We start from the raw sequence: 25,058 nt of genomic DNA on the forward strand, positions 1-25,058 counted from the left end.
GTAGGCACTACTGTGAAAAGAGGGTGTGGACAGGCCCCTCCTGTAAACGCATTTGGGCAGAAACCTTCAAAGTAAGGGAGCAAGACAGCAATAGTCGATCCAGGCATAATAGTAAAGGATTTCTGAGATTTAGTATGCACCTGAGACGAAAGATGCTTGCTTAGCCTTGTTAGAGCAACATCAAGTGTCAGTGTGACTGAAGTGGGGTGAGCAGAGTGGGGCAGGGGGTGTGACAGTCAGAAGGCGGGGTAGGGCCTCCTAGAATAGAAAGGCAATCCTCTTGGTCAGTTTGTGCTGCTATAACAAAATATCACAGACTGGGTGGCTTATAAGCAACAATTTTTTTTCCTCACAGTTCTGGACGCTGGAAGTCCAAGATCAGGGTGCCAGCATGGTCCGGTGAGGGGCCTCTTCCTAGTCTCAGACTTCTTATTCGATCCCCTTTTGGGTCTCTGAGGTCTATGTGCTCAGAATCTAATCACCTCTCAGAAGTGCCACCTCCTAAAACCATCACTTTGGGAATTCGTTTGTCAATATATGATTTTCTTTTTCTTTTTGAGGGGGGTGGCACAAACATTCAGACCAGAGCAGGAATGTGTCTGTACTTTATTCCCAGTCAGGGGAAGCCCCTGAAGGCTTTCAGCAAGAAGAACAATGCGACTTAACCTACATTTTAAAAAACGTCGATATCTTCTTTGGTGCTATGGGCCGCTTGGATTTTAAACATGCAATGTCCAGTTCTGAAAAAGGACGGACTGGTTCAGCTAGGCTGTGCAGACGAGTGTAAGAACTCCCTACGCCTTTAACATTCATGCTTCCTATAGAACCGGGCTGCTACGCATGACATGCCATAGTTAACTAAGTACAGGACACGAGGCTCCTCTGAACTGAGGTGTGCTGTTAATTGTAAAATGCGCACTGGAATGCCAAGATTTAGTCCCAACAAATGAATGTAAAATGTCTCACTAAATCTTCTGGCTTGATTACATGTTGAATGTTACTATTTTTTGATATACTGGCTTAAATAAAATATGGCCATCTTACCTCTCTCTTTCCGCTTTAATGAAAACGTGGCTACTATTAGATTTAAGAGGACCTACTTGTCTGGGATTCTATTTCTACTGCGCAGCGGCTGGGCTGGACTCTGCGCTCCGACGTGCAAACTATCCATCCAGGAGTTTCTCCTGCGCCCTTTCCGCCCCAGAAAGGCCGAGGCTCTGGCCGGGAGTCTCTGGTTTTCCTGTGAGTTCCCTCAGCCTCCAACCCGAGTCTCCGGTCCGACCCCCGGGCTGACCAGCATCCCTGGCTTTCGTGACACCCACTCCCCGGCTGCAGGGGTGCAGGGAGCGGACCTCAGAGAATCCAGACGGTCGGGCGGTCGCACGCATCAGTCCTCCCGGTTCCCCAATCCTCCGTCCCGCACGGTGGTCGCCTTCCCAGCACCACGCCTCACAGCACAGCCAAAAAGGACAGTAACCTGCGGGGGCGAGGCCTATCGATCACACCCAGCTCAGGGCAACACCCACCTCGGTCGACTCAATGAACACCTATTACTTCTGGTCGACCCAGCTCACGCGGATCCACCGATCCCACACCTCGCGGAGACCTAAACAACAATCACCCATTCAATCACCACTCGTCTCAGGCTCATCCAATCACCACCTGCCTCAGGCCCATCCAGTCACAACCCTGCTTTCGCCAACCCAATCAACACCCACCTCAGGCCGACTGGGCGGGGCCGGATCCCTCCCAGGCTTCCCCACATACCAGGGGCCTGTGGCCTCTCCGCGGCGGGGGCGGGGCTACAGGTCGGGAGGCGGGACTTCCTGTCCGGCCGGGAATAATTCGATCCAGTCCGGAAGTCAGCTCACAGTCCGGCTCTTCGTGGGCTTTGAGGTTTACGGTCCTAGTGTGTGGTGGGGTCAGGGCGCTCAGTGGTCGCTAGACTGCTGCCTCGGTTCGCCTCTTATTTACCGGCTGGCGATGGCGACCTACACCTGCAACACCTGCCGGGCGCTGTTGGACGACGCGGAGGCGCAGCGGGCCCACTACAAGACGGACTGGCACCGCTACAACCTGAAGCGCAAAGTGGCCGGCATGGCCCCGGTCGGCGCCGAGGGCTTCCAGGAGCGGGTGCGGGCGCAGCGGGCCCTGGCGGAGCCGGAGAGCAAGGGCGCGGCCACCTACTGCACCGTCTGCAGTAAGAAGTTTGCCTCGTTCAAGGCCTACGAAAACCATCTGAGGTCCCGGCGGCACGTGGAGCTGGAGAAGGAGGCGGTGAGTCGGAAAGTGGCGATCCTGAATGAAAAGAACTTGGAGAAAGGACTGGGCGTGGACAGTGTGGACAGGGATGCGGTGAACGCGGCCATCCAGCAGGTCATCAAGGCCCAGCCGTCCACGTCTCCCAAGAAGGCGGCCCCAGCGCCCGAGGCGGAGTCCCGGAGTCCCGTGACCGTGGCCGCTGGAGGACGTGGGACTCAGCAGCGAGACCCGGCCGAGAAGCCTCCCCGGCTGCAGTGGTTTGAACAGCAGGCGAAGAAGTTGGCCAAACAGCAAGGGGAGGAGGAGAGTGAGGAGGACCTGGATGCAGATGGTGGGGGCCTGTCTGGGGGGCGGGGCGGGGCGGGGCGGGGGGCGGGTCTGGTCCTCAAGCCTCCAGTTTATCTTTGAGGTTGGAGGGGGGGAGGTGTCCGTTTTCAGGTGAAGGTGATGCGTGAGGGTGTTTCCTTGGTTTCAGAAGTGGCTGCTGTGGCCAGCACCCCCACAGGGCATTTTGTGTGTTTAGCTCACTGTGGTCGATTCGGGGACTGAAACCTTAACGGGGGGTGGGGGGCATAGTTACTTAGTAAATATTTGTAGAATGAAGGGATGCCTTCTCTGTTGAAGGAGGAGATTGTCAACGTATGCAAGAGAACATAGTACCCTCACACCATGTGCTGCCGAATGTTTAATTCCATTGGGTTTCCGGTCATGATGGCTTTGCTCTGAGTTTGAGGTGCTCAGAATCGGCTAGCTAACTTGCAGTGTGAGGCTGGAGCCAGCAACCTAAGCTTCTTGACTTAATGAGCTATTTTTCCCTCATCCCCCTGACGCTGATTGCATGTGTTCACATAAGAATAGGAAAGGAGCACGTGCTTCCTCCAAGGGGTTTACTGTGCGCTGATAAAGAAGGAGGAAGGCATTCCTTAGCCATGCCAAGTGGTGTGTGGTGGATGAGTGGCTGACTTTGAGATCTCCAGCTAACTTTGTTTTTCAAATCTCTGGCTTGCAGACTGGGAGGATATTGATTCTGATGAGGAACTGGAATGTGAGGATGCTGAAGCCACGGAGGAGGAGGAGGAGGAGGAGGCAGCGGAGGAAGAGGCTGGAGGAAGCACCCCTCTTGGTGCCATCCCCATAACGGACTGCTTATTTTGTCCCCATCATTCAAGCTCCCTCACGAAGAATGTGGCTCATATGACTCAAGTCCACAGCTTCTTTATTCCTGATGTAGAGTATCTTTCAGATCTTAAGGGACTGATTAAATATTTGGGTAAGTTCAGTCGTATTTTCCTTTTGAATGACAAAATACCACATTATTGGGGGCATTAGTTTGGGGCTTCTCCTCAATCTTGGATTAAATGACAGGCCGATTTTGTGAAAATCAGAAACTTGATGGCTGTTTTTTGAATTGTGGACATCGACAGTGAGCCCTAATCTGGCTGCAAAAAGCTGCTTTCCTATTTTTTTCTCAAACTTATTTTTCCAGGAGAGAAGGTTGGTGTGGGGAAGATTTGCTTGTGGTGCAATGAGAGGGGGAAGTCCTTCTACTCCACGGAAGCTGTACAGGCTCACATGAATGACAGGAGTCACTGCAAGCTCTTCACAGATGGGGATGCGCTTTTGGAATTTGCAGACTTCTACGATTTTAGGTAAGTCTGGTTTGTAATAGCGAGTGAAGCCAGCTGATCACATTTGCATTGGATTCGCATGTGCCCCTACCCGATAACTGTCTGTGTCTGGCTCTGTCCAGTATCGTATTCTTCATACCTCTTAGCACACTTCTTTAGGAGGTCGTTATTTCCTCTCATTCTGTAGATGAGAAACTGAGTATCACAGAGTTAAACTTACATATCTGAGCCAGAGAAGATCTCAGGCCCAAACCGTCAGTTTGTGTGGTTTGAAAACTTGTTTTTGCTTGTTGTGGTTTCCATGGTCAGAAGTTCAGTTTTGCCAGTTACCTCAGGAACAGAGGCAGGGAAGTTAGGCTTCACATCTTGGTTTCCCTGAGAGCCCTTGAATCACAGGCTGTCTCCTAAGGGACTTGAGCTGGTGGCTGCACCAGGCCTGTCCCAATCACTTGTTGGTGAAATTATTCCACCTTTACCTAGGATCTTGAATATTTCCTACATCATGCAACGAATCCATGCTAGAAATTCTGGAACAGCTGGTTCTTAGTGTCAGTGTGCCTATGACCTAGCATGGGTGTGCTCTGCAAGCAGGTGTGTATAATGACCGTGCCAGGTGTGCAGAGTCCGCCTAATACAGGTGTTCAGGAAAGTGCTGGTCTTTTAAGTTGTCCTTTTGCATTTTCCTCCTGATTTCTCATTTCTCACTTGTCCTGACAGAGAGTTTTTCATTATAGCCACTTTGATGGCCCTGTAGGGGTATCCATTGTGGTTTTAATTTAAATTTCCCTGATGAGGACTGATGCAGTTGAGAACCTTTTTATATATCAACTGGCCATTTGGATATCTCTTGTGCAGAATCTGATCTAGTCTTTTGTCTGTTCCTATTGGCTTATCTGCCTTACTGTTAACATATTAGTGTACATTTCTCCAGTTATTTTCCATGTGTATTTGTGAACAGCTGTAGAAACACAAAGATTCTTCTGGAACTACAGTGTCTAATTTGCTAATTCCTAGGTGTACTCATGTTGCTCTTTTGGTTAATTAAGTAAAGTAAAAGTTTTTAAATTCAGTTCTTCAGTTGCACTCCCCACGTTTCAAGCCCTATGCTTAAAAACAGCTGTGCTTTAAAGGTAGCTACCATAGTGGACACACAGACTGAAAATTTGCATCATCAGAGACTTCTGTTGTTCAGCACTGTTGTAGAACTTGTTTTTGTAATGATTAAATTGAGGAGAGCTGCATCTCCAGCTGTACAGTCTCCTCTCCCTCTGTTTGCCAACCCACCTAGAGAGAAACAAATACAGAGGTGAAGGAATTCTGTTATAGGTAATTTGCTCACTCTTTATTAGAGCAATTTTAGATTCTCAGCAAAATTGAGCAAAAGGTACAGAGATTTCAAATATACTCCTTACCGAGCACGTGCATAGGCTCCCTCATTATCAGTATCCCCCAGTGGTACATTTGTTACAATTGATGAACCAAGTTGACCCATCAATTATCACTCAAAGTCCATAGTTTAGAGTTCACTCTTGGTGTTGTCCATTGTATGAGTTTGGAGAAATGTGCATACAATGACATGTATCCACCATTAGAATATCATACAGAGTGGTTTCACTGACCTACAAATCCTCTGTGTTCTGCATGTTCATCATTCTCCTCCACCCGACCCCTGGAAAATAGTGATATTTAATGTCTCCATATTTTTGCCTTTTCCAGAATGTTGTATGATTCGAATCATATAGTATGTAGCCTTTTCAGACTGCTTCTTTCACTTAGTAACATGCTTTTAAGGTTCCTGCATGTCTTTTCATGGCCTGCTAGCTCATTTCTTTTTTGTATAATCCAAAAATATTCTGCTGTATGGATGTGCCACAGTTTATTTATCTATTCACCTATTGAAGCACATGTTGGTTTCTTCAAGTTTTAAGAATTTGGATAAATCTTCTGTAATTCATGTACAGGTTTTTGTATGGACAAAAGTTTCTGACTCCTTAAGGTAAATACCAAGCAGCAGGATTGCTGGGTCTTATGGTAAGAGTGTGTTTGATTTTGCAAGACACCACCAACTCTTCCAAAGGGGCTGTACCCTCCTGCATTCCCACTAGCAATTAATGAGAGTTCCTGTTGCTCCAGATCCTCACCAGCACTTGATATTGTCATTGTTCTGAATTTTGACCGTTCTGATAGGTGCGTAATGGTAGCTCTGTGTTTTAATTTGCATTTTTCTGATGACATGCTATGGAGCATCTGTTTTGCATGCTTATTTGCCATGTGTGTATCTACTTAGTGAGGAGTCTGTTAAGGTCTTTGGCCCATTTTTTAATCAGGTTGTTTATTGCTGAGTTTTAAGAGTTCTTTTTGCATTTGGATAGCAGTCCTTTACCAGATGTGTCTTCTGCAAATACTTTTTTCCAAGTCTGAATCTTGTATTTTAATTCTCTCGACGTTGTTTTTCACAGAACAGAAATTATTAATTTTAATGAAGTTTAGCTTATCAGTTATTTCTTTCATGGACTGTGCCTTTTGTATCGTTCCTAAAAAGTCATCATCAAACCCTAAGTTATCTAGGTTTTCTCCTATATTATCTTCTAGGATTTTTTATAGTTTTGTATTTTACATTTAGGTCTGGGATCCATTTTGATTTCATAGGCCATTTGCATATTTTACTACAGAGAAAATGCTAACAAATTGTTTTCTCTCCAAAGGCTTTCAATGTAGTCGCTGCAACTGTTAATCCCTCACCCCTAACCCCTTTAGTTATCTAGTAGGTTTGCAGTATTTTAGTTAAATTTGGGGTCTTGGTCTATGTATTAATGCCATTCCATGGTTCCAGGAGCAGCTACCCAGGTCACAAGGAAGGGGAGGACCCTGATGAGACTGAGGACTTGCCCTCAGAAAGGGCCTTGGAATATGATGACGACACCATGGAGCTGATTCTCCCTTCTGGTAAGTGCAGTTGTCCAAAATACATAGCTGCATGCTGCTGAGATTATCGGAGGGGTGTGTTCCTATCACTTCCCTTCCACACCAAGGGGAGAGACCCTACAGCTTCAAGTGTGTGTTTGTGTTCCCCCAGATGAGGTAAACTCTGAAGGTTGCCCCGTAGCTCTGTCTTGGCTGTTTTGTTTAGATTGCATCAATGTTTTTTTCACTTTTGTTGTGATTCATAATGCTTTAATCAGTCATTGCGGGCTTCCCTGGTGGCGCAGTGGTTGAGAGTCCGCCTGCCGATGCAGGGGACACGGGTTCGTGTCCCGGTCTGGGAAGATCCCACATGCCGCGGAGCGGCTGGGCCTGTGAGCCATGGCCGCTGAGCCTGCGCGTCCGGAGCCTGTGCTCTGCAATGGGAGAGGCCACAACAGTGAGAGGCCCACATACCGCAAAAAAAAAAAAAAAAAAAAATCAGTCATTGCCTTTCTTTTCAATACATAGACCTTTTGTATTCTGTTTATTACCTGTTTTTTTGGCCCCATACAGGTTTTTCTTGTTAAACTTGACTTTGCTTTTATTCCTTGAACTGTTTCCTGTTTCCATGGTGGCTCAGACTTGCATATGTTAGTCTGGCATGGGTGGACCTGATTGACAGCGCCCAGGTTTCCTGTCTGTATTCTTGGTGTAGGGGGAGGCTTGGAGTTTGAATTCTGCCTTCTCCTTTGGGGAACAGGATTCATAATGGCAGGATTTTTGTCCCAGGTACGAATAGAAGAAGGAAAGCCATGAATATGAGAAGTATGCAGTATTGCTTACAGTGTTATGCTTAGCTAATAGGAATGGGAACAGCTACAGAAGACACATTTAAAAAGGACAGGGAATGGGATGATAAGATAATAAGATCCTAATAATACCTCGTATTTTCTGAGCAGTGAGCACATTCAGGCAGATATATTATTTTATCTTTACATCAAGCCTTTGAGTTAGATTCTGTTATCCTTATTTGACATATGAGCCAGCTGAAGCTTAGACAGGTTGAGTAATTTACCCAGGATCATGGACTTGTCAGTGAAGCCCTTTCCCCACTTCTCTCCGCTGCCTGGGAGATGTGCAGTGATGGTGGGAGCAGGAACAGCCACATTGCCAGTGGAGACGTCTGCCATGAGGAAGCCACCCTGGGGGTGCTGCTCTCCACCTGGAATATCACGGCCTAGGTATAGAGAGCCCTGCTTAACCCAGAGTGATAACCTTCTAAGGCTAAGGGCAGCTTTAGACAATGACAGTGAGAGGAAAGTGCAGGCAGAACCTGTCTTGAGGATATAATTCTTCTACAGTGGTAGAAGATATTCAGATATTCTACATATATTGAATATTCAGATATTCAATACAGAATATTCTGTAATGCAGCAGAATATCAGGGCCTGTACAATACGCAGCAGCAACACAGGCCTAAATATATCACAGAGGACCTAGTCCATCTTCCCTTGGTGAAAATACTGATGCAGAATCTCAGAAATAAGTTTAATAACTTCTTTTCTAAGACTGTTTATTTAGCCCCTAGTTTCATTAGCTCCCCCTTCCTTAACTGAGACTGAGATCACAGTAGACCTTGCGAAAGTGAATGAAATGGTCCCTGCCAGCGGCGCCTGGCGTGTAGTAGGATCACTAGGAACGTGGGCTTCATTTTGCAGCAGCGCTGCTCTCCAGTGAGCTTATCCTATTTTAGAAGTAGAGAACTTTTCATCTGGACTTAAGACGTCCGAAGCTTAAAGACTGCTTAGCTATCTAGACAACACATTTGCCCAGAGCGATCGAGTTTCCTCAGGTTCACCAAAGCCAAACCTGTGTGTCTTCTCAGGATCTGTGTGTCTTCCTCTCCCACATCCAGATGGTGACTAATTGCAATTCCTAAATGGCTTTTGAATATTTTTTCTTTTTTTTCCTCCTTATCTGTGTCACCATGAAAGCTTCCAATCTGGTGTCCACTTGACCACCAGAAGGTACTTTCTAAAACAAACACCAGTCTATCTTCCTTTCCCTCTGGAATTCCCAGGGGGAGCCCTTGCCTTCAGGGTCACTTTGTCGCCCAGGTGTCTGGCGACCGCCCGCACGCAGTCTCCCTCCCCCGGGCCTTTGCCTGGGCGCTGCCTCTGTCCTCCCCCTCCCCGTCCTCGTCCCCGTCCCCGTCCCCGTCCTCGTCCTGTAGGGCTCACGTTGGGCCCTGCCCCAGGAAGCCGTTCTGAGCTCAGCGCCTGACCTGAGTCAGGAGAGTCTCCTCCGCCCCTGCCCAGCTGTCATGTGTGGCTCTAGCTCCGCTGTGCCTGTCGGCCGGCTTGCCTTCTGCCCCGTTTCTGTGAGGACAAAGCTGGCGTCTTTCATCTCCGCGCAGTGCCTCAGGCACACAGGAGCCACGTAAATGGCTGTTGACTGAGTGACTGGCAGGTTGGAGGTGACTTTTATTTATTTATTTTTTTTTGCGGTACGCGGGCCTCTCACTGCTGTGGCCTCTCCCGTTGCGGAGCACAGGCTCCCGACGCGCAGGCTCAGCGGCCATGGCTCACGGGCCCAGCCACTCCGCGGCACGTGGGATCTTCCCGGACCGGGGCACGAACCCGTGTCCCCTGCATCGGCAGGCGGACTCTCAACCACTGCGCCACCAGGGAAGCCCTGGAGGTGACTTTTATTTATTTATTTTTTTCTCTTTTTTGAACGGCTTTATTGAGATACAACCCAAATACTCTATAATTCACCTATTTAAAGTCTACAATTGAATGGTTTTTAGTTGATTCACAAACGTGTGCAAGCACCACCACAGTTCACTTTAGAACATTTTCATCCTCTCAAAAAGAAACCCCGTACCTTTCAGCCATCACCCCTCCATCCCCCCAGCCCCACTCAAGTCCCTAAGCAACCATTAACCTACTTTCTGTCCCCACAGATTTGCTTATTCTGGACTTTTGTAGGAACAGAATTGCATACTAGGTGGACTTTTGGGACTGACTTCTTCCACCTAAGGTTTTCGATGTTCGTCCACATGGTAGCATGTGTCAGGATTCCATTCCTTTCACGGCTGGATGGTATCATGTGGATACACACATTTTGGTCACCCATTCATCACTTTGTGAACAACTGGCTTGTTTCTACCTTTTGGCTATAATGAAGAAAGCTGCTATAAACGTTGGCATACAAGGTTTTGTGTGGATGTATGTTTTCTATTCTCCTGAGTATATACCTAAGAGTGGAAGTGCTGGGTTATACGGTAACTGTGTTTAACCATTTGAGGAACTGCCAGACTGGTTTCCAAAGTGGCTGCACCATTTCACAGTCTTACTAGCAGTGTATGAAGTTCTAATTTCTCCACATCCTTGACAACGCTTGCTATTATCTGTCTTCTCAATTATCACCAACCTACTGGACGTGAAGTAGTATCTCATTGCGGTTTTTTTTTTCTCTTAATAATAGCTATCATTTTTATTAAGTCCTTAAAATAGCCTTGTGAGGAAAATTTTTTTTATATCTTTATTGGAGTATAATTGCTTTAAATGGTGTGTTAGTTTCTGCTTTATAACAAAGTGAATCAGTTATACATATACATATGTTCCCATATCTCTTCCCTCTTGCATCTCCCTCCCTCCCACCCTCCCTATCCCACCCCTCTAGGTGGTCACAAAGCACTGAGTTGATCTCCCTGTGCTATGCGGCTGCTTCCCACTAGCTATCTATTTTACGTTTGGTAGTGTATATATGTCCATGTCTATTTCTCACTTTGTCCCAGCTTACCCTTCCCCCTTCCCATATCCTCAAGTCCATTCTCTAGTAGGTCTCTGTCTTTATTCCTGTCTTACCCCTAGGTTCTTCATGACATTTTTTTTTTCTTAGATTCCATATATATGTGTTAGCATACGGTATTTGTCTTTCTCTTTCTGACTTACTTCACTCTGTATGACAGACTCTAGGTCCATCCACCTCACTACAAATAACTCAATTTCGTTTCTTTTTATGGCTGCGTAATATTCCATTGTATATATGTGCCACTGGAGGTGACTTTTAAAAGGAAAGCAAGGTGGCTTCCCCGGGCCTGCCACAGTGCAGGAAAAGCAGAGCAGAGGGGGGCCACTCTGGGCTGCGATGTTGCCTTGGGGGCTGAGAATCGTATTTGCCTGCAGCCCTGGGCGGCAGATTGCTCTGCCTGTTCGTCATATAGTCAAAGAAGAAAGTGCCATGAGATTAACTTGAAGGTCCAGTTTCTTGTGTTTTTAAAGCATGAGTTTCCTTGCTCACAGCTACGTGTCCACATACCAAGTGATGCTGTTTTAAAGTACTGGATGATAACCTCAGGGCAGCTCTTAAGGGAGACTGGGAAGTAGTGAGTAAGCAGCTTGGTCTTGGAGTACTGGGCGATATTGTACTGTTAGACTCTGGAGAGGCCAGACCAGCTGCCAGGTGCTGCCTTACCTCAACGTTCATCACTGGCTACGCACTTTTTCTGAGTGTGTGCATTTTCCTGGGGAAACGCTGTAACAACATAAAGTCACCTGTGTGGCCACACAGCTTTTTAAATTTTTTAATTATTTTATTTATTTGTTTTTTAATTAATTAACTTATTTTTTGGCCATGCTGTGTGGCTTGCGGGATCTTATTTCCCCAACCAGGGATCGAACCCGCACCCTGGGCAGTGAAAGCGTGGAGTCCTAACCATTGGACCACGAGGGAATTCCTCCACACAGATTTTTTTTTGACTGTGAGGGTAAGTGCACTTTTTCTGGGGAAAGGCTGTAGTTTCTGAAAAGCATCTGTGACCTGGAGGAGATTAAGAGCCAAGAATGGAAAAATCTAAATAAATGTACAGCATTCGCTGCTTTCCTGGGTCTTCTTCACAGATGACTGGCTGCTGAGACCTGATAATAGAATTTGTTTAAATAGCAACAGAACATAGCACTCTTAGTAAATCAGAAGCTACCACCATTTGGAAATTTCTTCCAGCTATACAGTTACATACGCTTTTACCATCTCACTTTAAAAACCAGTCCTGCTCTAGTCAGTCTTGGTTATAATGAGACATGAATTTTTCGTCCATTGGTTTGCCTCCGTGTCTCAGTGCTGACTTGGGGATTTTGTAATGAACCAAGAAAATAGGGAATCCCTGAATAAACACTGTATACATGTGTAGTGATATTACAACAGTGTATTCAGTCACCTGGTTATGTCTTTGAACAAATTTACCGTTCAAAAACTTCCTTGATTATGCTCAGTTATATGACTGGGTCAGCGTGGATGTTAGCATGAAGCTGACTTGAGAAGGATTCTAATGTGGAGCGCCTAGTGATACTTAATCAACTACACTTAGCAGAGTCTGCTTTAAACTGGTTTCGAAAGCAGTGGGTAGTTGTGATTCCTTAAATCTAGTTGCTTCAGGTCAAGTAGATGATCCCAGAGGCAGTGACTTAGAGCATCCGGTAGAGGGCGCTATGAGCATTTATTTTGAAGACTGTGGTCTGGCTCAGTTCCTTCCCTCTTTGCTCTTCAGTTCCTGTGGAGTAAGTTGGTGTGAAAACACATCCAGTTAGTTGCTGACTAGCCAGATGAATCTGTTGCTGGATCCACGAAAGGCACATGATCAATCTTATTAGGAAACTTACAGTTAGAGATATTTTCTTTTTCACTGTCTAATTTCACCCAGTGTTAGGCTATTTGTTAAGTAAGAGTGGAAATTTTTAAAATACATTTATTTATTTGTTTGTTTATTTATTTTTGGCTGTGTTGGGTCTTCATTGCTGCGTGTGGGCTTTCTCTAGTTGCGGCGAACGGGGGCTACTCTTCGTCGCGGTGCGCGGGCTTCTCACTGCGGTGGCTTCTCGTTGCGGAACACGGGCTCTAGGTACACGGGTTTCAGTAGTTGTGGCGCGTGGACTCAGTAGTTGTGACGCACAGGCTTATTTGCTCCGCGGCATGTGGGTTCTTCCCTGACCAGGGCTCGAACCCGCGTCCCCTGAATCGGCAGGCGGATTCTTAATCACTGCACCACCAGGGAAGCCCTCAGTCTTTTTTTTAAATTGAAGTATAGTTGATTTACAGTTTTGTGTACAGCAAGTGATTCTGTTTTTTTAATATATATATATATATTCTTTTTTGTATTCTTTTCCATTATGGTTTATTACAGTATACTGAATATAGTTCCCTGTGCTATACAGTAGGACCTTGTTGCTTACCTATTTTACATACAGTAGTTTGTATCTGCTAGTCCCAAACTCCTAATTTCTCCCTTCCCCACCTCCTTCCTTTCCCCTTTGAGAACCGTAAGTTTGTTCTCTATGTCTGTGAGTCTGTAAAGAAGTTCACTTGTATCATGTTTTAGGTTAGGAGTCACAGTCTTGTAAGCAGTTCTTACTGTGGAGAAAGATAGATGGACGGGTTGTGGCTTCATCATAACTCAGACATTACCCATCTGTTATTTATGGACAGGCACAGCGTGTTCTGTAACGAATTTTCCTTGATGAGGGTCTTGCAGTTGAGCTGTTCTCAGCACATTGTACTTGGTGCTTAATGTTAGCTGCTCACTGTCAGTGCCACAGGACAGGAGTAACTTTAAATGCTGAATGTTTAGAGTTCTCCTGTCAGGTGTCAGAAACCTTGGCGTTGATTAATGAAACCTTTTCAAGCATGTTTTAAAAGCCAACCTTCAATAATAACGTATTTCTAAATGCTGCTTACGAATGTAAATAAATCGATTAAGTACTAATGACCAGCAGCATTATCATTTAATGATTTTGAGGAAATCATCATTGCAAACTCAGAGCATCCTGCCTACATTATAAATAGAAAGTCATAATCAGCAGTGCTGGGCTTTTCTGCTAGAGCCTCGATTTAAGAGTGAGTCCTTCTCCATTCGCTGTATCTCACTTATTTCTTGTGGTTTAGGAGCTTTGTTAACTCTTCTGCTGCCAGAACAGTCAGGTCCTGGGAAACATCTTTTCATCCATATTAGTATCCAGAGGCCACATCATCTTTGAATTGAAAGTTTCTTTTTGTCATCTCTTGCGTCTGATCACCAATTGGTCAACTGGAAGTAACCACTTTTCCATATCTGTGCAGAGAGCAAACTGTTTCCCAGGTAGCTTGCCAGGTATAGGGACTTGAAACGAAATAACCTGACAGAATTTTTTCTTGCAAGTTAAAAATCTAGGTCCTAAAAGCGAATATAGCCATCTACAATAGTTAACAGTATTCTGTTCATGGTCTCTCTGCACAAACTATTCTGAAAGAAATGATTTTATATATGTAAGTGTAAAACTTCCATAGCAGCCATACACATGGTTCTACCCGGCTGTATTTCCTTAATTCATTTTCAGTGGAAATAGCTGTTCCGTGCCTTGTGTGTATGCTGTTGTTAAATTTCTATGCGTTGATGTCTGTCTGGGAATGCATTTGATTGCTTATGTTCTAGTTAATATTCTTGTGAAAGTATAGCCTGGGTTTAGTAAGCTCTCAGGTGATCTCATGCCGGTGGCCCAGGAGCACTTTTCGAGAGCCAGGGCTCTGATGGAGCCTGGAGTGAGTCATCCCTGAAGCCCCCCCACCCCGCCCCCTTCACTTTCACCTACTGTGAAGCTGAGATCCAGGGGTCAGCACGCTTTTGCTATAAAAGAGCAGATAGTCCAAAGAGTTCATTTCTGAAAGCGTGATTGACTGGCATGGTTGTATCAGATCCTTCTCAGTAAGTTAAACCTGGAGAGAGAATTCGTCTTCGTCATCTTTTAAAATTACAGTTCACCAGGCGACTTCCGTCATTTAGAAAGCAGAAGGGCAGGGTTTCTCAGCCTCAGCACTGTGGACGTTTGGGGCAGATAATTCTTTGTTTTGGGGGCTGTGCTGTGCATTGTACGCTGTTTAGCCGCATCCCTGGCCTCCCCCCACTAGGTGTCAGGAGCCTCCCTCTAGCTGTGACAGCCAGAAATGTCTCAGTCATTGCCACGTGTCGTCTGGGGATAAAATCGCCTGTTTGAGAACCACCGCAGTAGAGAATTTAAGCAAAGGAAAAGTGGATTGGTGTCTCTTCTAGACTCAGACTGTGGCTTGTAGACCTAAACATCAGGGCCATTATCTGTGCTTAATCTCTTTTCTATTAAAAAAAAAGTTAAAATTCCTTACCTCCCAGGATCCTATTATCTGTGTTAGTTGGGGGCAGCTATGTGAATTTCTAGGGAAGCATATTGTCAGTACAGATGCTGAATTTTTCACCTGACAGTTACTTGCCATTATCTCTGTTTTTCAGTGTCTCTACTCTTTGGTTTTCCTTCTTTCATCGTTTAACATGCAGCTTCATCTTTCTTCAGCAGATTAAAGCACTGTGTCTTCTGGCACATCCATTTTCCACCTAGATAAAAGTGAAAATTCTGATTCAGAAAGCCTTTACTTTTACAGCTCTGCCTTGAAAAACTATCCAACTCAGTGCTTCAATATTGTTCTTTTGAAAAACAGGTGCCAGAGTGGGTCATCGCTCCTTGATGAGATACTACAAACAGCGGTTTGGCTTGTCAAGAGCTGTGGCAGTTGCTAAGAATCAGAAGGCCATGGGCCGGCTCCTCCAGCAGTACAGAGCCCTGGGCTGGACTGGCAGCACAGGTATGTCCATGTGGACCACAAAGCCCAGCCCAGGAACTTGCATCACACAAAGGGCCTCGGGTGAAGTGTTTTTTTTTTCTTTGTCCTTGTGGGTCCTCTCTAGGGGAAACTTACCGTCTTGGCTCTGGGGGCTTCTGTGACCACTTGAGACATTTATGACAATAAGCCCAAAGCTCCATGACTTAAAAGCTTTGTATTTCCTAGCACAGTAACTATTTTAAAATTCATATAAACCATTACCTTTTTCAGGAGGTATAGTTACCAAGATAATTGTTTAGCAATTATCAAAGGTTGAAATTCTCCTGGAAGTTATACAGAGGAATTAAATATCCTTGTGGCAATAGTTTGAGCTGTGAAGTCAAGCATGACTTACCTGATATACTTGTAAGTTCTTATACAATGAGTATGAGTAATTTAATTGATTGAAACCTCTGTTTCCTCACTTATAAAGTGGAGATGATATTAATAGGACCTACTTGTAGAGTTGGGCAGGTTGACTGTCATAATGCGTGTATGACATAGTACGTGCACATAATAAAGGCCAGCTGTCAGTTCTTCCTTTTGTAATTTTTCCATAGAAAACTTAGTAAGACTCAGAGAGCTAGAGCAAGCCTCTGAAGTTGTTAAGCTTTGAAACATCATCAGAATGAAATTATTTAAATCTATTCTGATGTGTCTGCTGAGTGAAGCTCATTATGCTTGGATCTTCAAAGAGAAAGTCAGTCTACTGAAAACAGTATAGAGAGAAGGGAGAGAGCTGCCTTCTGATGGCCTGGAAAGCTTTGGCACTGGAATCCATTGTAAATGGCTCTGTGTTTATATACACGTAGGTTCCTTCACTACGGCTCCCTGTGAGCTGAGTTGGATTTTATAATTAATTAATTAATTAATTAATTTTTGGCTGCTTTGGGTCTTCGTTGCAGTGCGCGGGCTTTCTCTAGTTGCGTCGAGCCGGGGCTACGCTTCTTTGCGGTGTGTGGGCTTCTCATTGCGGTGGCTTCTCTTGTTGTGGAGCATAGGCTCTAGAGTTCAGGCTCAGTAGTTGTGGCATGTGGGCTCAGTAGTTGTGACTCGCGGGCTCTAGAGCGCAGGCTCAGTAGTTGTGGTGCACAGGGTCAGTTGCTCCACGGCATGTGGGGTCTTCCTGGACCAGGGATCGAACCTGTGTACCCTGTATTGGCAGGCGGATTCTTTTTTTTTGTTTTTGTTTTTTTTTGCGGTACACGGGCCTCTCACTGTTGTGGCCTCTCCGGTTGCGGAGCACAGGCTCCGGACGCGCAGGCTCAGCGGCCATGGCTCACGGGCCCAGCCACTCCGCGGCATGTGGGATCTTCCTGGACCGGGGCACGAACCCGTGTCCCCTGCATCGGTAGGCGGACTCCCAACCACTGTGCCACCAGGGAAGTCCCTCTGACTTGGTTTATAGTCTGCCTTTCTCTGTCCCTTTTGGTCAGTGGGGCTTCACCTTTTGGGCTTATAGACCTTTTCAGATGATGAAAACTAAAGAGGCTCATCCCAGAAGAATGTATACAGGGAGAAGTTCTGGTATGCAATAAACCCCCAAGGCCCATTGGATAGAGACCCCAGGTAATAACTCTTGTTTAAATATCAGAACCCACTTACCCGAAACTAGCTTTGATTCTCTGCCAAGTTGGGTCTTCTCCGATCACAGGTCACAGACCTTTGCCTCATTTCTTATCCCCTTTCCAACCCCAGGAGCAGCTCTCGTGCGCCAGCGGGACATGCAGTATGTCCAAAGGATGAAGTCAAAATGGATGCTGAAGATGGGGATGAGGAACAACGCCATCAAGCAGATGCACTTCAGGCCCCAGGTGCTGTTCTGAGTTGGCCAGGGATTGAGTCATCATCCATCTCCTGCACAAGCGTCCTCCTTGCCTGGGGACCCGTGGAAGCCAGATCGGACAACAGACCCTTATGCTGCTACTTCTCCCTGTACTTCCTCTGTACTGACCTGATAATAAAAGTCAGAATCATATTGGCTCTCCAGTGTAATTTTTGGACAGGGTTGAAATGTTGTGTTTTTACAAAGTGAGTGCTGTGTCAACTGGACGCAGGCCCTGCCCTTCTGAGAGCTGCTTTGTTGTCTCGGCTTGAAACTGATTTAGGGCTGTCAGAATAGTGTGGGGAATTGAAGAGCAGCTTGTCTGCTCCAAACCTGGTTTAATTTTCAGAAGAACACCTTACCACGTCATGGCGCTGGGACCTATGTAAGGGGGCTTTGAAGATTCTGGAGGAGCAGAATTGAATGTCCCTCACTGGAATGTATTATGGCTCCCAAGGTGGTGACAGTCTCTGGGCACTTTCATTAAATCCAGGAAAGTAAAAGGGCATGTCAGTGGCTTGCTGTCAAGGGTCTTCATTTCTAAATGTGATTCCAGAAAGAATGAGTGAGCTTCACCCTGAGACTCAGTTTCCAGTGCCGCCTTTCGAGTAGGAAGAAAATAAATGTAAAATGTGTAAATTTCATTTTAGAAACAAAAACGACCTCAGGGTTCAATCTCTGAAGAGATGCTCCGTTTAGGTGGTTTGGGGGAAGGCCATGATATATTGGAAATGAAAGTAAACATGAAGTTCAAATCCATTGAGCTAACTGTCTGTCTTTGGAAAAGTGACTTGGTCTTTGAAATCTATGAAATGAGGTGTTTATTACTTCACCGGTTGTGCGGTTAATTAAATCAGCAACGGACCCGTCCCTCGCTCAGTCCCCAGCACAAAGTAAGTGCTTCAAGTTCTCTCTGGTGGGCCGGGTGCCCCTCTGAGGAGGGGGATGTCTGGTCAGCGCAGTGGTCTTTCTGAGGGGTGGATTCAGGGATGCCTGGAGATCGTGTTTGCCCTTACCATGCATTCAGCAGCCGTCGCTAGCTGGAGACACATCTTTTTCCTTAAATTTTGGGTGCAGAATGGAATGAATTGTTTCATTAGTACGCGGGTTCACCGTCTAACAGTAGAGGGCTCCCTAGTTTAGCTTTACTCCTTCGTCCTGTCTAACATTCTCGTCACACAAGTACACACCTTCTTGTGTGTGACATCGTTGAATCTATATCCTGAGAAAACGATATCGTGCTTGGCATGGGGTGTGTTTTCAATCTATACTTAACGTACGGGACATTGTGCTATATTTCTTGTCAGTTTTGTTTTTCTTTCAGTATTTTTTCACTCGACTTGGTAGCCTAATTCATCTTCTGACTGCTGGGAGGGGTCCACACTGTTCTCCACACACAACTTCCCTCCCGCGCAGCTGACCCCTCCTCCTCTCTAACCCCCCAGTCCCACACCAGCACCGCACTGTTTGAGTGCCTCGTTTATACTGGTGCCCTTTTAATTTTGAGGCCTTTTTTTGTGTGTGTGTGGTACGCAGGTCTCTCACTGGCCTCTCCCGTTGCGGAGCACAGGCTCCGGACGTGCAGGCTCAGCGGCCATGGCTCACGGGCCCAGCCGCTCCGCGGCATGTGGGATCTTCCCGGACCGGGGCACGAACCCGTGTCCCCTGCATCGGCAGGCGGACTCCCAACCACTGCGCCACCAGCGAAGCCCCTTGAGGGCCTTTTTACCTGTGAGTGGCGATGACAGCGTATTTGCCAACCTGAAAACATTCCATTTATGTATTACCTACTTCTTCCAGGCTTCAAGAGACTCGTTCTGAGTTAAGTTTGTGAAGCAATCCACTGTCACCTCTATCCACATCATAACTTTTACAAATTCAGTTTATTTGCCTTTCTGGAGTAAAGCTCTACTTGGGAAAGAAGGCAAAGTAAAAAGTTTTAAACAACTCCTCTAGTTGAAGAAACAAAACAGCATGAGAAATGCGCTTGTTTTGGCAGGGTGGACTTCTTTGTGGTTCAGGAAAGTAGGGAAATGTCTGATACTGGATTTCCTTGTCATTCTCTCCTTTGATGTGTGTCTATTTTTCATCCTCTGGGTGCACTGCGCCCCACTCTCTGACTTCTGTAGTTGGGATTCCTGGGGCTTCCTGGCCCATTCCCACACAGCAATTTGCTACCAGATCTCCCCACTTTGGTCCTTTCAAGGCTGCATATTCTTGACCTGGTGTCACGCCCATCACATTGGAGAAGGAGCAGAACCTGTCAAACTACCAGCTTAGAGCCTAAGGAGAAGCTCCCATCCTTAACTTCACACTTGATCGTTTTTAATTTAACTACTTACAATATATTGTTGACATAGTGCTTTTTTCTTTCTCCACTTATTTATTCACATGTTTTAAATTAAATATGTATCCAAATTAACCCCAAAGTAAATTTTTATTAAATCCAAATTTTTAGTTTAATCCTTATCAATACTTCCTAACACCTATTATCTGTAAGATAGTTAGATGTCTAAACTGACAGGAGATACCAAAGTAATCCTATTAAAGTGTCTGCATTAGGACCAAGTTAGCACTGGCTGCTGTAGCTGTGAGGACTCTTTTCTCCTGGGAGTAATCCCAGGATCAGATGGACCTTGCAAGTTGATTCATCTGTCTTTGGTTGAGACCGTCAAGACTGGGATCAAAAGTGCGAGAATATAATCTCGTTCCCTCTCTGTGTATTTTACCAAAGCCCCAGGCAGCTTTGCTGATTGGTTGCACTACCCATCTGCAGACTAGATGATGACTCGATGTATTCTTTCTGCTCTGTGGACTATGAATTTGTGTTTTACAGAGTACAAAGTGCTTTATTGTGCCATTTTTTTGTTTCTCCACTGTGAAGTGTAGGTAACATTCCTATTTCACACATGAGAAAATAGATTTAGGGAAGTTCAGTAACCTTTGTAAGGAGACAACAAAAGGAAGCCAGAGATTTCTGATCCAGCGTTCTTAATGTTGCAATATGTTCATACAGAATTTTCAGCAGTCTCTCATCCTAAGGAGCGCGCTCAGTGGGGCTGTAAACATCTCTTCAAGTCCCTTCTATTTGTAGCAGCTATGAAAGAATCTTGTTCTAAATTGAGAAACACATGGAATTTAATATGTCCTTTAATGTTACATACATGATACATACATAGTTAACATAAATGTTACCACGTAAAATATCTTTTCTTGCCTAGAATGTGAATGAATTTGGCCCCCAACCAATCCTGGTCATTCGTGGATTCTTAATATTAAGTTGCTTTCCTCTGTCTGAGATTTTTCGAAACTCTGTTAAGATTCCATTGGACATGATTAATTTGGAATTCACAATAATTCATCTGTAGGAGACCAGATAATTGCTGTGTTTCCAACTCTACAAGCGGGCATTTTTGCAAGGGAATGGCTTGTAGTCCTAGAGAAATTTATAAGTGCATTGAAGAATACCTGTCATTTAATTTAGACTCATTTGCAGTTGGCACGTTAATTATGAATGCCACTGAAACTGATGGAGATTAGGAAGATTTGATTAGCTTGTTAATGCTGCAAACATTTCAGTGTTAGAATAATAATTTATTGATTATTTGTGGGACTGACTGTTCTTCTGTAGATCTCTTCTTTCTTCCTGGGCACAGAGCTTCCCAGCCAGACTATCTTTCCCAGCCTCCCTGGTAGCAAGGTGTGGTTATGTGACTAAATTAGGGCCAGTGGATGTGAGCAGAGGTTGGATTCAATCTAAGTACAGGTCATCTCCAACTTGGAAACAAGCAGCATTTTTACACTCAGGCTCTTTTTCCTCTGCCCACCTGGAGATGAGGTGTTGCCACTTTCACCCATGTTGCCACTGTCATCTCAGAGGACAGCAGAGTGATTGAGTGAAAGGAACCAGGGTCTCTAAATGGCATCATGGAATAGAGCTGCCCTCCTGACCCAAGCTGGCTGGGCTATTATGTGAAATAAACTGAAGCCACTGTGTTGTGGAGTTTCTGCTACAGTAGCCTCGCTTATCATCTAATAGAGTAAAACCCCAGGGTAAGGCTAATGTGACCGGTCATAATGCAACAGTGTTTGAGATGCAATTGTCAGTTTCTGGTTCATAGCTTTCCTCTTGGTCTTGTTCTCAAACTGAGGTGGGCTAGATCCTTCTCTTTACGCAGGATTGGGGGACAGTTAGGAAAAAAGTGCCTTACGATCATATGGGAATTTCTCAGGTCAGTATATTCACTATGTCTCTTTTTTTATTCCTTCAGAGACAGAGACAGTAGAAACTGAAAATGAATATTTGTTATTAACCTTGTATGGCAACTTTGCAACATGCTCCTAATTCTTTGACCCTGTTCCCATGGAGAGGCAGGGTCTATCTCCCCTTCCTTTGATGCTGGCCTGGCCTTACTTGACTTGCTCATAACCAATAAAATGCAGCAATAGTGATGCTGCTGATTTCACAGACAGTCACATAATGGAATTCAGCTCCACCTTGCTTCCTTGGCCCCTGACCATGTAAGAAGTCTGACTCCCTCAAGGAGGTCAGGCTGTACAAAAGCCCAGGTTATGGGGAAAGGTCACTGTAGGTGCTCTGGTTGACAGTCCCAGGGGAGGTTCCAGTCAGTGGCCAACACCAACTGCCAGCATCGGAGGTCGCCATCTTGCACGCCCAGCCCAGTCGAATCTTCAGATGACGGCAGCGTCCACTGACATCTGACCACAACCATGCGACAGATCCTAACCAAAAACTGCCCAAATGAGATTTCCCCAAATCCCTGGCCCACGGAGGCCATGAGCATAATAAAACAATTGTTGTACACCACTGGGTTTACACAAGCAGTAGTGACTAGTACACTTTGCCATTATACCATCACCTGTTTTGCACAGTTGGCATTTTGATTTCCACTTGTCAACTTTTGGTGCAGTTTACCTGTCAATATGACTTCAAGGGCAAGGACTTTACATACATTACTTATGTTACTTAATCTTTACAACATCCTTACCAAGTAGATATGATTATTATTCCCATTGTACAGCTCAGGAATCTCAGGCATAATTGGCCAGGGTCTTGCTGCTCTATATCACTGTGCTACCATCTGTGCTGCTTGAGTCATAGAATTTCAGACTTTGGTGACACATTGAACTGACCCAGATCAATTTCCACCTCCCACCTCTTCCCTCCCATTTGGGTCACATACAAGAACCTGGATGCTGGGGATGGTGTCACGTGACTCATCTGTGGAACACGTCTGTAATTGACAGCAAGGGAAAACAATTGTCTCCATGCTGGGCTTGATACTCACTATACTACTCAGCAAAGTCAAACTTTTTCAACTCCTTCAAACAATCTTTTAGTACAAACTATTTTCTGAGTAAACATGATGCATTTCTTTGGAGGAAATGAATGCACCTATATTTAGCGTAGACCTACAAATATATTAAAAGTGTTTAACTATACTAAAACATCAAATCTGTATTTGTTAAAGAAACCTACAATTTTGTTTCTATTGAATAAGACCTCTAAATCCAAGCATTCATTATTATGTTACTCCATGATATTCTATTATTAATGACCACATTTGGTATTGCATCAGCAAATACCATTTTCACCTTGGGTAATGCGTCTCAGACATGTTGTCCTGACCAAGATCATCCATTTTCTAAACCCAGCAACTGCAAATGTGGAAAATAAGACTCTGTCTATAAAAGTGATGGATTTTAGTTTTTCTGAAGAGATTTGTATTATGCTTAGTACTGGTCGATGGGATTATGAAATTGACAGTAAATAGAAACTCTCATAACATTTATGCTTGAAGCATAACACTCCTTCCAAGATGTCCTTCCTATTGCTAATTCAATGAATGAAATCTATTTGGATAAGTTGGTAGTGTCTTCTTTTTATTCATCTTGAAGCATGGGGGAGTTTTTCATGATATAAACACAAAAATGTATAATGTAAAAATTCATAACAGTAAAAGCTAAAACAAAGAGCTTATTATGTGCCAGACAGTGCTGTGTGCACTTTTAGATGTATTAGACCATTGTGTTCTCAAAACAACTATGCAAGGTAGGTAATATCCCCATTTATCCAAGTGGGGAGACTGAGGCACTGGCACCCCTTTACACTCGACCAAAGCAGTGAGGACTCTATAAAGAGCTTTTGGGTTTGTTGGGTGTCTTAACTGATATAAAAATGTGTTAAGAATTAAGACTGAAAAAATTTAAATGTGAATCCTTTTAAAAATACTAAAATCATCACATATTAACATTAATACATTTTTAAGAAAATAAGTATAATTCCTTCAAATACTGCAATGTTAAGAGTGAATTTATTTTACCCCTTTTCAAGTGTCTTTCACATCCAGCTTGAATAGACGACAACGGGATTTTCCTCTCTGCGTCTGCACTCAGTCTACTGTACAACACACATCACGTAGATGGTGCAAACTCCCTGTAACCTGATGGGAGAACAAGAGTGAAAAGGGAAAATAACATCTTAATATTATTATGAAAATAGCAACCCCCCTGAAACATTCTTGGTGACAGGCAGGGGTCCTTGGATCACAGTTTGAGAACCACTGCCCTACACTTCCTGCCTTTCGGTGCACAGGGGAGATGTCTTTCCTTAAGAAGAAGTGTCCTCACGTAAACCCGGGCCTGGAGTGTAGTAAGAGTAGGACCTGTGTGGTCAGAGGCTGCGGTGCCATCCAGGTTCTGCACCTGGTGCTTCTTGACCTTCACTAAGTTACTTGTTTCTCTGTGTCTCAGATCCGTCATCTGAAATAGGGCTGGTCATGTACCCCTTCCAGGGGCATTGTAGCCATTCTAAAAGCTAGGTGACAAAGTACCGAACAGGTGCTGACACACAGAGAATGCCTTTATAAAGGGTAGCCTTTATTTCAGATTGGCCAGTGATGGCGAGGAAAGGAAGGAGAAGGGTCACACATTCCTATCTCTAGAGAGGACCGACTCCACTCACGCCAAGCCTAGAAGTAGCCTCATGTCTGTTGAGGCCAGGTTTTGATGGCACATGATTTACAAAACATCATTCAGTGTTCAGGACTCTGGGCATGTTTGGACAGATTGTGGGCTTTACCAAATGTTACTGTGCCAGCACCAAGCTACGGATCATGCTGGTGCAATTTCATTCAATGCTCTCCACTCCATGACCAAGAAGCAGACATCTCAGGATCCAGAAAGATCTTTGCTACTTTTTGCCTTTCAACCAGATTTACAGAATCCCAGGTTTGCAGCAGTGGCCTCTGACTTTCTATCCATGCCTGTTGCCTGTAGTTAAAAGGCTAAACATTGGGCTTCCCTGGTGGCGCAGTGGTTGAGAGTCCGCCTGCCGATGCAGGGGACACGGGTTCGTGCCCCGGTCCGGGAGGATCCCACATACCGTACAGCGGCTGGGCCTGTGAGCCATGGCCACTGAGCCTGCGCGTCCGGAGACTGTGCTCCACAATGGGAGAGGCCACAACAGTGAGAGACCTGTGTACCGCAAAAAAAAAAAAAAGAAGGCTAAACGTTTATTGTATTTGGGTGGGTGAGAGAGTTAGACGTGCGGAGTATGTATGTGTGTGCATGTGTGTGTTTCAAAATGAACCCAATGGCAGTCACAGATGAGTTAAGGAATGCAGAGAGTTTATATTTCATTTGTTGAAAATCCACCTTAGCCAGGAGCCCAATTTCCTGAAGAATAAAGATAAGGTGAGATGATCTGTTTTACATACCGATAAAACCCTTTACCTACTACGCTCATAAAG

The 25,058-nt window shown here is 45.0% G+C and overlaps 1 protein-coding gene across 2 annotated transcripts; it reads left to right on the top strand.

Annotated features, from left to right (window-relative positions):
• Positions 1–1,955: 1,955 nt before the first annotated feature.
• On the top strand, positions 1,956–17,440 carry LOC307051706 (cytoplasmic 60S subunit biogenesis factor ZNF622-like; the record flags this gene model as incomplete). 2 transcript variants are annotated; one of them, XM_079702240.1, is made up of 6 exons in its annotated part: positions 1,956–2,593; positions 3,272–3,532; positions 3,749–3,911; positions 6,724–6,836; positions 15,300–15,443; positions 17,160–17,440. In XM_079702240.1, 6 exons carry the CDS (start codon positions 1,984–1,986, stop codon positions 17,285–17,287), a joined length of 1,419 nt encoding a protein of 472 aa, XP_079558366.1. In that variant the 3' UTR covers positions 17,288–17,440. The 2 variants fall into 2 exon arrangements, with proteins under 2 accessions (XP_079558366.1, XP_079558365.1); XM_079702239.1 differs by lacking the exon at positions 15,300–15,443 and having other exon boundaries at positions 1,984–2,593.
• Between the last annotated feature and the right edge of the window lie 7,618 nt (positions 17,441–25,058).

Source organism: Hyperoodon ampullatus, assembly GCF_949752795.1.
Source record: "Hyperoodon ampullatus genome assembly, chromosome: 4".
NCBI lineage: Eukaryota > Metazoa > Chordata > Mammalia > Artiodactyla > Ziphiidae > Hyperoodon > Hyperoodon ampullatus.